The sequence below is a fragment of the Amborella trichopoda genome, chromosome 1 (genome assembly GCF_054954075.1).
Source record: "Amborella trichopoda isolate Santa Cruz 75 chromosome 1, AtrichopodaSantaCruz75HAP2 v2.0, whole genome shotgun sequence".
NCBI classification, from domain to species: Eukaryota; Viridiplantae; Streptophyta; class Magnoliopsida; order Amborellales; family Amborellaceae; genus Amborella; species Amborella trichopoda.
In genome coordinates, this window is record NC_142336.1 from 7,349,981 (window position 1) to 7,362,597 (window position 12,617).

The following is a 12,617-nucleotide window of genomic DNA, read 5'->3' on the forward strand; positions in this document are numbered from 1 at the left end:
CATTGCAAGGGATTGTGGCGAGAGATGGAACGTTTCGATAGCTAGCTTGAGAAGAGCATAGGGAGAAGCCGAGGGTCGTGGAGCGGAGAATGCACAGAGTCACGGTGGTGAAGATCTACACGGAATGAGGTAGGATTTGGAGAAGGATTAGAGAGAGAGAAAGGGAGGATGAGGAGGAAGAAAGAGAGAGAGGACTTCTTGGTATCCCATGGTATCCCATGTCTCTGCGAATATGGAGTTGTCTGGGGGACATGTTTGTGGATTTATTTGTACTGCATGGGAATAAGTTGCAGTTTTCTGTTTTTCCTCTTTCAGAGATTTCTCTTCTCACGGACCAAAAAAAACATCCCTTTTTATTTTGGTCCAAGGGGATAAGAACTGCCTAAAAATTATTGGGTGGTTAATTGAGAAATTAATGGGGTTGCCACTTCCTAATATGTCCTAACCAATTATTTACGAATGCAAAATAAAAAGCAATATGCAGCACCTTAATATATACACAAATATATCTACTCGTAGAATCTGGGTCTCATTGAAGCTTCAAGCTCAGTTGCTGGAGCCATAGGGTTGCTTGTTTGAATCCAAGCTAAAGAGGAACCGTCCATTTTAAGTGATGGGTGTTGTAGATCAATGCTATGTTTGTCGAACCCTGCACAAAGAGTACTCGATAAGTATCATAGCAGTATGTTTACCATTCATCCTATTTCGGATACACATTCAATCTCAACCATCTCAATGTGCTTATGCAACCTATGAACGTCTACATCACATTGGAAGCCATTTCATCCCTTTTTTCTTTAGGGCCTCACAAACTGTCTGCCTTAACCAAGCTCGAGTCCTTGTTCATATGTTATATCTTATTCAAGAAAGTGGCAATGACTTACAAAAGGCACAAAAAACAACAATAATTTTCAATATTCCCAGGAAGATTTGCCTGCCAAGGATACTAGAGTGAGCTTCTTTTTTCAACTCTTGCATCTACATGTTTAGAGATTGCATCATGGTCCTTGGAAATCTATGTTCCTGATGATCTTCAAAATCTTGGAAATCTATGTTCCTGATGTCCTGCAGATGCTTGTGCAAAGCCGTATACATGTGAACGCAACCTGGGTTTTAGCATGATGCATATAATTATTGTAACATCGTGATTACAAGTGTCATCACCATCCAGCCGATGGAGTGAATGGTGGAGGTGAAAGGGAATGTACGGTTGAATTAGTGGCATGTTTTATGGGACTCACTCTCCATTGCCGTTATTGTCATCCTATGGATCACATAATACTTCTCCTAAAGATTAAACTAGGTTTAATTTCAAAAGTAACCCCCCATTTCTCAAGTTTATTATTGAAAAAATTATATGTTAACTGATTTTCCTTTTTATTATGGTCACCTCCATATTTTCCCCCAAAATACGTGGATACCACCCCACATTTGCCCCTTCTTTTCATCTTTTCCCGTCTTCCTGCATCAGACAGGTTCGAAATTCTTTTTTGTTTTTTTTCAAATATTTACAATCAAATATTGTTTGCTTTGTAGTGATTATAGAATGACAATTATATAAATTTATACGTAAATAATGAGCGTGAATTTTTCTAATTTTGTATTAATTAGTACTGCTATTTGTAAATAATAATAATAATAATAATATGATTACAACTTTATATTCAGATTGTATTAAATCTTATATAACAAATAATTATTATAATATTTGTAGTTGGAATAGATGTAAAATATTACAACAACAGTAAGTATGATAACAGTATAATTGTAGTAATGTGCTGAATATTATGTTAACTACAAAAATTAAGTAAAATTATAATTAAATGTTATGAATTTATTATAATCATTCAAGTAAAGTTATGTGTTAATAGGAATAAAATTATAACTTTTCAAGAGATTTTTTTTTGATATTATAAATGTGATGACTGTGCACCTTAACATTTAATTAAGGCTACAGTTTGTATAGAGCTGAGGCTCTAAACAATCAAAGTAGAGCGCACTTTCAAATGGTTTCGAGAAATGTGGTTTCAATACTAGAAATCTTTGTGATAACCTTAAAATTAATTTCCATCTCTAAGTATTAAATTTAAAGCGAAATGTGGTTTCAATATTAGAAATCTTTGTGATAACCTTAAAATTTATTTCCATCTCTAAGTATTAAATTTAAAGCCTAAAAAATAGTATCGATTGAGCATATCCATGAAAACTTGAAAATCTTAAAAATTGGCGTTCCAAAAATGTATTACAATAAATGGTGTTACCTTATAGCTAAGCTTGTGAGTTGGTTTTGCCTTTGAGAAATGGCAAAAACCTAAGGAAAAAGGTTATATGAGGTTGCAACTTTGTAGAATTAAGATGTACCTAGAAATCCATCATAAAAAAGGTTGTTTTGAAGTTGGAAAATCCTCTACTTGATCATCTCGACATCGAGATATATGAATATGAAAAGAAAAGATTTCAAGTTCTAAAAATTATTCATCTTGGAATATATTTAGTGCATCTTGCAATACATTATCTCGACCATCCATTTTCAAGGTTTTCATGTGTTTATAGATCAACTTTAATTTGAACTATTTTAAGGTCCAAAATTTTATTACTAGAGATGAAAATGGATTCTCAAGCCAAACTAAGAATTTTCAACACCAAATTTATATATTACAATAAAATTTAGCGATACACCATATTTTGATTGTTTAAGATTGCTAACCTCAGAAATTGCACAACACAATTATAATAAAAAATTACATCCAACATAAGAAATTGCACAACACAATTATAATAAAAAATTTCACCAAACATAATCCTCATAAGAGATTAGTAAAAGTTCAATATAAGAAATTACACAACACAATTATAATAAAAAATTTCACCCAACATAATCCTCATAAGATATTAGTAAAAGCTCAATTGAAATAAGATATCTCTTTAGTTTCTTTCGATACCTCAAAATTTTTTACTGCAATTATCAAACCTTTAGTTTGCTAATCAAACTTCTTCCTATTTTTAACTCGTACCATACAGATTTTTAATTTCGTATCATAAATTTATTGTTTATTTGAAATTATATAGATAGATATTTGAAAGACTTCTATAAAAAATAAATAAAAATAAGGCTTATCACAATAAAAACATGTTATTCCAATGACTTATCATTTTGAAACCAAAGTCTAATCATGTTAGAAGGCATGTGATTTCATGTAAGTACCAAAGGCATGCAAAATAAAGAATTTGTGTGAAGATGACTTTAGAATGGTAGAAATTATTAGAAAATCTTTTTGGAATGGTGATGATGTTATTATTAGAAAATATTTTTGGAATGATGTGATGATGACTTTAATTCTACATTTCAGTAGAATTTTGTGAAGAAAAAAAAGAAGAAGTGATAGTTTATAGGCAAGTGATGGTAAAATATTGGTAAATACATTTCCCATATTTCTTCCAGACAGAGACATAGCCAAACAGTAGCCATGTATTTCCCAGGTTACATCTAAATACTATCCAAACAGTAACAATCTATTACAGGTAACGTATTAGGCAGTAATATATTACGCCAATAATATATTTAATAGATAATATATTTTCAGGTATCCAAACGGCCCCCTAATGTAAATATTTGTTTAACTTCCAAGAAAAGGGGAGGTTTGCATGAAATTGGAACCTTAAATAATTAAATTAAGGTGTACCTCTAAACTTTGTTATAAGATGTAATTTTGGTGTTGAAAAGTTTTAGGATAGTCTAAGAATCTATTTTTATTTTTAATTATAAAATTTTAAACTTTAAAAATATTTCAAATCAAGTATATTTAAAAAACGGTCCAGATAATATGTTGCAAGATGTCATATTCTTGGAACTTGAAATCTCCTTCTTTTTTCTTTTTTTTTTTCTCTAATATGCATACGTGTCGATATTGTGATGGTCAATTAGATGGTTTTTCAACATCAAAATTACCTTTTTCCGATGGATTTTTAAGTGCACCTTAATTCTACAATTTAAAGTGTCAACCCTATATAAACTTTTTCCTTTAAAAAATTGTCTCTATTTTTCACATCTACTGCTCATGTCTTATTTTCTGTGTTTTTTGTTTTTCAAAATACCCATAGTTTGAAACTCCTGAACCTTATTATTATATTCGTTTTCTATGTGGCCTATTAAGTTTTGGATGGACTCTTTAAAAATTTAGCAGCTTTGAACTTGGAGTTCTGAACCGCTTTTTCATGCAATGAATAGACAAAGTTAGGGGTTGTCTACAAAGATATCATTAATCGTTATTATATAGAGGTGACATCTATTCTTACTTATTAGATGTCAAATTGGATGGTTTTGAGTGACTCACATAAATCCAATAATTTTTGTTTTGGAACTTTATATTTGTTCAATGACTTTTTTACAACCAACCATTTTGAAATTTAAGGAACAAGACCGATTGTGACCATCTTATACAAAAAGTAAACAGTCTCTTTGTATCAAAGTAAATAGTCTCTTTGTATACTTTTCCCCTCATAATCAGAAAGCATATGTTGTTATGAGCCAAACTTTGCCATCTGTTCTACTTCGCCATTTCTTCTCATGTTTGTAATATTGAAAATGACTTCATTGTATCTTAGAGCCCCCTGAATTCCATCCAAAATCAATCTCCATGCTCATAGTATTTTGTGTATTCTCGAGCACCACCATGGTTGGAAAGAGATTTCCAAGTTGTGGTCCAAAACAAGGTTTTAAGAAACGGATTGGTGACACTGATCGTCCATCCGGAAAACTTGATTGGATCGGTGGATCTTTAAACTGGATCGGCCACATCCAACCCTAAAAAATTTTAAAAGAATAGTCAAAACCATTATAGATAATGTAATTTGATATTTTCAGAAAAAATAGGGGTAATGGATTATTAATTTTCATTATCTTGAAAAAATATCTGAATATTGAGATGTCGGTCCTTGTTTGAATGTCAGTTGATCACATTCCGATTGTGTTTCCATCCATTATTTCATGGGGCTTTTCTCTTTCTCTCTCTAGAGATGATGAGGGAGGAAATATTGGTTTTCAGGTCGGTCTAAGCTCTTTGCTCTTATAATCTCATTTTTTTATAGATTTGATGTTGTTTGTGATGTGATAGAGAAAATTTGATGTTTTGAGGTGGGTTTATGCCATTTAAATTTTGAAATAATGATATGGTAGCGAAAAGTCTAGTCTCTCTAGTCTTTGTTTCCCTTTTGATTTTGAGCAAAATTTGTTTTATTTACTTTTTCAACTGTCTTAATTGTTTTTGAACTTGGCAAAATTTGATCATTGGCGAGGTATTATCCCTAAATTATGTATGCCATTGAATTAAAGATTAAAGCTTAATCATATTTAGTTTTTTTTTTTTTTTTTGAGTAGTTAAGTGGGAAAGACAGGCTCCTACCCATTTTTTCCATAAATTACATTTTGAAAGTGTTAATTGAGGGTGTCAACGGTGGAAATGGATACCCATTTTGGTTGAACCAAATTTAGTTTGTTGAATGGGAATGCAACATGGCGATGTGTTGCCAGAAGGATAGAATTATATGGGCCACTCTATCGTAATCTTTTAGCTTTAAATGTATAAATGCTATTTTCTTAACTTTCACAGTTATGTAATACCTTCTCAAAGCATGCGTTGAAGTTTTTTTTAAAACCTTGATGGTTCTCAAAGCATGCGTTGAAGTTATTTTTAAACCCTTGATGCTATAGTTTTCGACCTTGAAAAAACATTTGTAATGCTATTTTTAAAACGTGCATTGCTTATTTTAAAACCTTGATGGAAGGTGTGGGATGAACATGATCCTACTTTCTCTTATCACATAGTGAAAATGTATTTTATGGAATTTCTCATAAACCTTTTATAGTCTTGAAAAAGTTTATTTCTCATCTTCTAAGATTAGTTTCTTTCCATATGCGAGAGAAGCTGGTGAATGGGTATCAACTGAATGGTGCATTAGTTTTTACTTTTCATGTTTTTAAATTATTATTCCTATATTTTTATTTTTATAAATTTTTACTACCAAGGTCAAAATAAATGTTTGACCAGTTTTGAATGGACATACTAATCAATTGTGAGACCCGATGAAAAGAGTTGGATAATTTTTTGTATTATGTTTCATGTTCTTAACTTATTATTCCGATATTTGCTTTCCTTTTATAAGTCCTTGCTAACAAGTTTGACAAAAGGTTGGACTTGAATGTGATTTCGGATTGAGACCGGTGTAGTGATGCAAGAGAAAATTTTTGTTTTTTTGAAGAAATGCGGAGCCTGAGAAATTCTGGGGTTCCTGCACCCCTGCAATGCAAGATGTAACCTTTAGATCTGTTAAGAGAGAGAGTGGCAAAATCAGTCAGGTCACCAAACTAGGGAGCAGTTTTCTCAGGTCGCAAACAAAATATGGATTGCACTAAGGAAGAATGCCAGAAGAGAAAGGCTCATTGAGGTTTAGGGAATGGGAATTGGACTTGTATTGCACTAAGGAAGAATGCCAGAAGAGAAAGGCTCATTGAGGTTTAGGGAATGGGAATTGGACTTGTATTGGTGCCTTAATCCATCGAACAATGATGCAATGCAATGGTTGTATCATAATATAATGCAATGACACTTCTAGAAAACTATGTTTGCGGTATTTGTATGACTCCAAATTTTGTACTCACACTCTCTTCATTCCAATAATCAATCCCCCAAAAACACAAAGCTCAATTTGGATAGTAGATATGGTCAAAATGAGTCCCCTCTAAAACAAATCTAGACCATTCATTTTGTAAATTTCAATATCTTAGCCTTTATAAACTCAAAATCAATTTTTTCTTTTTTAAAATTGTTCATCTAATGATAATAAATCCATCTAAAAAAATTGGAAATGAAAAAATCCTTCTTAAACTTAAATCTAAGCATCTCACCAAAATAAACGGCCTATGTTAATTGGGCTAAAAAAATACGTTCTAAGTTGTGTTTTCAATTTTCTCTTTTTTTTGTGATTGTTCATTAGAATGACAAGAGTGTATATTTCAAAATTTGATCAAACAAATGGCCATAAATGGTTTTTTAAGGTTGTTGCATCATATTACTATTCAACGGTTGCATGAAATCATTGCCCTAATCCATATACTCTTGTAATGAAGTTCTTTCAAAGATCATAGCTCGAAAAGTCTTCATTCTTTAAAGTATTATATGTGTTATCACTGACCCATGTGTGGAACTTTGGGAGGTTAGTGCATAGCATCCCCAAGTGGATTGAGCCTGGAAGCAAACCCAAATTTAACACAGGCTAGTTTACAAGATTTGTTTCACTCTGGTATATTATCTTGAATTTCAAAGAGGTGACAGCGCCAGATAATAAATTAAAAGGAGATAGGGTGCGTGGATGGCACACTTGAAAATTGTTTTTAGACTTAATTTTGATGATGGTTTTCAAGGATTCCCAATATTGCAGGTTTGGAAGATTAGTTAGAGACCACAAAGATCATACTTTGTTGTCCTACTTGAGACCATGTAATGCAGTCACAGCGAATGAAGCTGGAGTTAGAGCCCTTTTGGAAAGGTTAAAGCTATTATCTTCGTTTGATGGCCATAAGCTTGTTGAAGAGGTTTCTACCAATATGACTGCTTGGAGTAAGGGGACAACAAGGGTACCTAGGGCATAAATTTATATCTTGTATGAAGTAAAGGATCTCATGTCCAGGAACTGTGTGGTTTTAAATCATTACTTTAGCGAAGGTAGTAATGAGGCTGATGATCTTTAGCTTATGGTGATGCTCATCAACCCTCATGGGTATTCATCAAACAATCTCAATCTTCTTTGTACTCTCTTGTGCATATTTACTTCTAATGGACGTTACATGTTAATGCTCAAATAATAATAATTCAACTCGCACGGGAACTCCTCGAAATTTATTCAAACATCCCTAAAGTTACACAAGTTAATGGAGACTTCATAACCTGAAAAGATGGGGTATTTAAAATACAGAGAACATACCAAACATTTGCATTCTAACATACTAAGTGTTAAGTACCTAGGAATGGTGCTTGGACTAGAGTGCTTAGGGTCTTAGCAACGCAACATCTCAAGTTCGATTCATACCACAGAACTACCCAAAAAAAAAAAAAACTAAAAAACCAAAGTGTTAACTACTCAAATCCTACTCTTTTGGAGCAATTAAACTAGATCCTTAGGTTAATAGACAAATATTACTAGAGACATATTGAGAATGTAAAAAAAGAGATTACTTTCTACATATACGGCTGGTCAAACCAAAGTGAAATACCCAACCAAAGTGACATATTCAGAAACTAATTGCAGAAGTGAGGCATATCTAGGTTTAGTAGATTACCAAATGAACTTGAATCACTGATGTTCCTGTTAGGAGGTGAGAGCACAGAACCACAGATGGAACTAGAATAGGAAATAAGATTATTATGTAGAGTGTATGTAAAACTTTATGTAGATAGTTACCAATACAACCAAACGCTTCATCAAGTTATTAGTCTTCTGAAAATTCTAATTGTCAAGCCCAAACAAGATGGACAGGCATCCAAGCTTGTGGATGTCAATTTTGTATTCCTTGTTCATATGTTTTATATCTTATTCAAGATAGTGGCCATGACTACAATAGGCACAAAAGACAACAATGTAATCTCTAAACTTGTAAATGCACGAGAAGAAACAAGAAGCTCACTTTGGTCTCCTTGGCAGGTAAATCTTCCAGGGCATCTTGAACCAACGGTAGGGTGTACAGAGTTGAATAAATGCTCCACTAAGTTGAGCTCTAAACATAAACCCCTGAGAAGTCTAAGTAATCATAATCTTATTCTTAGAAAAGAAATTCTCACCGGCATACAAATGGTTCATCGAGGCATTTTCAGCCCACAAGCTAGTCATCCTAAATAAAATTTTGTCCTTGTTTCAAAGAAAAAATTCTTGAAACAACTGAGGTATCTAGATTTATTTGACTGCAAATATATTCTACAAAGATAATTTCACATTTCTTTGTAGTGACATATCAAGTCAAGTTGCTCAAAATATTCAGTTCGACCAATTCCAAAATTGATGCACCAATCCTAGAGACTTTAGAGTCAGTGTCAGTGAACAATTAGAAATAAATAGCTCCAAATGCATGGACAAAAAATCCTGATCAACATTTCCATTGCATTAGTTTAATCACCGATTATTGCAAAAACAATACCTAGATCAAATGATATTTGTAACCAACTTGAAATATTTGGATTTGTAATCCAATTGGAGTGATGTTTTTCATAACTGAAATAGCTAGGAAAGTGAAAAAGCTGATTTAACTAAAATAACTAAAATAGCAAAGAGAAGCAAGCTGATTTACACTGATAGAAACAATAGCATAAAGCAGTTACAATCCTACAATTGCATCTTTCAAATGGAAGAAGACGACAACCGAAACCAGTCCAGCTAATGAAATCCAATAAAAACAAACTGCGAATTGCCAAAATCCCAAGACCACTCACACAAAAAGGTTTAACTCAGCAAAAGAGAAACGAAAACAGAGAGAGAATGGATGTCATCAAACCATACTCGAAAACTACCAGAGTTGAGCTTCTATGCGTCCCAGGATAAGAGGGTTGTCTTATAGGGCACAAAATCAAATACATTGCGCAAGGAAAGATCTTCAATTATTGTAAATTGGTGACTTCTCACATTATATGCTATGGTGATTTTTGTTGAATGACGATCTCTGTGTCTTCTTGAAATGAATAATCTGTCATTGTGTCTTGAAATGAATAATGTGTCACCCACCAAGAGAAGGGCCTCAAGTGTATTGCCAGGTTTATCCTTCAAATTTTGCAGGCCCGCGTTCACCACCAGCTCCCAGTTCCTCATCTCTCTATTTAAAACCCATATTTTCAACTCTAAATCATGGTTTATATTGAAAATACAAACCCGGTCACCCCACATTTGGGTTTTCAAAAGGTATTTGCAAGTGTGGATAAAGAGTCCGCCCAGTCTTCTGCAAGAATACGAGAGACCCTCCGGAGGTGGGAATGAATCCCATGATTTTGTGTTTAGGTCGAAAGCCACAAAATTTGGACAGGAGCAAAATACGCCATAGCAGGTGCTCCCGGTACATGCCATTGCTCTGTCGCAACGATGATCAAACTTGGGCGTCGGCGCTTCGACTGTTTTAGGCGTCGTTGGCGCTTCGACTGTTTCCCAGCACCTGGTAAGCGAGGAGAACAGGCACCATCTCCAAGGGGTATCACTTTTAGGTGAGCACTGTATCAATATCTTGAAACTAAAGGAGATGGGGTCATAGCCGAGGCCAACAACTCCGTTGTAAAAGCAATCTACAGGTGCCGGAACCACCGTGTACTTAGAAGTTGCAGGATTGCCGATGTAATAAGATTGAGAGGTTCTGTCATAGAAGCAGATTAAGCCGTTGCAGGTTGTGAGGCCGTCGACTGAGGCATCATCAGGCAGGTGCTTCAGAAGTTGGGGCTGAGTATCATTGGGGGAGAGAGACAAACATCGGGGCGGAGGAGGGATGGAGAAGATTCCACTTTTCTGGACGAAAAGAGGGAAGGTTGGAGAGAATGGGGAAGAGGAGAGAGAGTGAGCAGTGGCGAAGGAAGGAGAGGAGAGGGTTTCATTCCATGATTTGGAGATTGCTTTGAAGTTGAGAATGGATTGAACGGGGAGTTGGGTGAGGATCTTGAGCATCAGTTCATCAGGGAGAGCGCAACAGAGAGAACCCATCTCCCCACCAAACATGCAAGCAGGAAGATCAAACACTCCCTTTTCTCTCTATCGATCTTCAAACTTTCTCTCTCTAGAAATCTTAACAGAGAGAACCCATCTCCAGACCAAACAAGCAAGCAGGAAGATCAAACACTCTTTTTCTCTCAATCGATCTTCAAACCCTTTCTCTCTCTAAAAATTTTCACTCTTTCTCTCTCTGAAATCTTCACACTCTTTCTCTCTCTAAAACTTCACTCCCTCTCTGTCAAACCTACTTTTAGAGAGAGGAAAAGTGAGCCTATTTGTTTCGGGTGCCGTTTGTATAGAGCCTAGGCTCTAAACAATCAAATCAAGCCTACCTTCAACTACTGTCGAGAGATGCCATTTCAATATTGAAAATATTTGTGATAGTTTTAAAATATATTTTTATATTTATTTATAAAGTTTAAAGCTTCATAAATAATGTAGATCGATATATTTATGAAAATTTTAAAATTTAAAAAATTAACAGTCCAAAAATACGTACGAAAGACACTATTTTTAAAACTTGAAATCTATTTTTTTCTCTTATTCACGATTTTTGATGTCGAGATGATCAATTTGAAGATATTTAAACATCAAAATAACTTTTTCTAATGAAATTTTTGAGGTAGGTTCAAATTTGATTGTTTAGAGCCTCGGCTCTATATAAACGTTTCCTATTTATTTCATGGGCAATGATTTCATACATGATACAAAAGACTATTTGTTTGATCCAAATTTTGAAATAAACACTCTTACCATTGTAATGAATGATCACAAAAAATAAAAAAATTTAAACTATAACCTAGAAAGTATTTTTTAACCCAATTAACATACGCCGTTTAATTTGGTGAGATGCTTAAATTTAGGCTTTAAAATGATGTTTCATTTCCAATTTTTTTAGATGGTTTTATTATCATTAGATGAATAAAATGAATGGTCTAGATTCATTAGGAAGGGACTCATTTTGACCATTTCTAAGGTTTAAATTGGATTTTTTTTTTGAGATTGATGATTGAAATGAAGAGAGTGTGTGTACAAAATTTGAGGTCATATAAATACCACAGACATGATTTTCTAGAAGTATCGCTGCATAATACTACGATACAACTATTGTATTTAATCATTGCTCTTATTTCACTCTCTCACTCTTTCTCTCTTTTATTAGGACTCTCTCTCTCTTATTTTCTTATTGCTGATGGCATACGGATGCATCTGTAGGTGTAGAGGTAAAGTGCACCTTCAAATGTTATCATGATCTATAATTTTGATGTAAAATGGTTTTAGGATTATCTCAAAATCTATTTTTATATCTACTTATAAAATTTTAAATTTCAAAAATAATTAAAATCAAGTAGATCTATAAACATATGAAAATCTTGAAAATGGACGGTGTAGATAATATGTTGTAAAATATATTATTTTTGAGACTTAAAATCTTTTTATTTTTCATAGCCATATATCTCGATGTCAAAATGATCAATCAAAAAGTTTTTCAACATTAAAACCACCTTTGTTTGATGGATTTTTTAGGGCATCCGTAGTTCTAGATTATAAGGTAGAATCCTTACATAAAATTTTTTCCTTTTCTTATTTGGAAAGTCTGCCATGTAAGGGACACTCTCCCTCTCACCAAGTAAGCTGTCTTTCCCAATGTAGGATTGCCTGAATCGGGCACGGAACACGGCCCTGGGCCCAGTGCGGGTCGGTTAAGTTCTACGTGAGGTTACCAAATGGGACAAAAAGCTCTTCAAAAAATTGAAAAACAATTCAGAAATATTCAAAACTATTGATATTATTAATATTTTATTATTACCTAAATTTAACTTTTTAAGAATAATTTATAGAATATAACTATTCAAATGGCATTCTATGTAAATTTCTTTAAA

The 12,617-nt window shown here is 33.5% G+C and overlaps 1 protein-coding gene across 1 annotated transcript; it reads right to left on the reverse strand.

Annotated features, from left to right (window-relative positions):
• Positions 1-9,332: 9,332 nt before the first annotated feature.
• Positions 9,333-10,958, reverse strand: LOC18426224 (putative F-box protein At1g50870). Its single transcript, XM_006832882.3, has one exon. The coding sequence runs from the start codon at positions 10,738-10,740 to the stop codon at positions 9,571-9,573; it is 1,170 nt and encodes a 389-aa protein (XP_006832945.2). The 5' UTR covers positions 10,741-10,958; the 3' UTR covers positions 9,333-9,570.
• Positions 10,959-12,617: the final 1,659 nt, after the last annotated feature.

Coding starts and splice junctions, on each gene's coding strand:
- LOC18426224 (XM_006832882.3), bottom strand. CDS start 10,740: ATGTTTGGTGGGGAGATGGGTTCTCTCTGTTGCGCTCTCCCTGATGAA.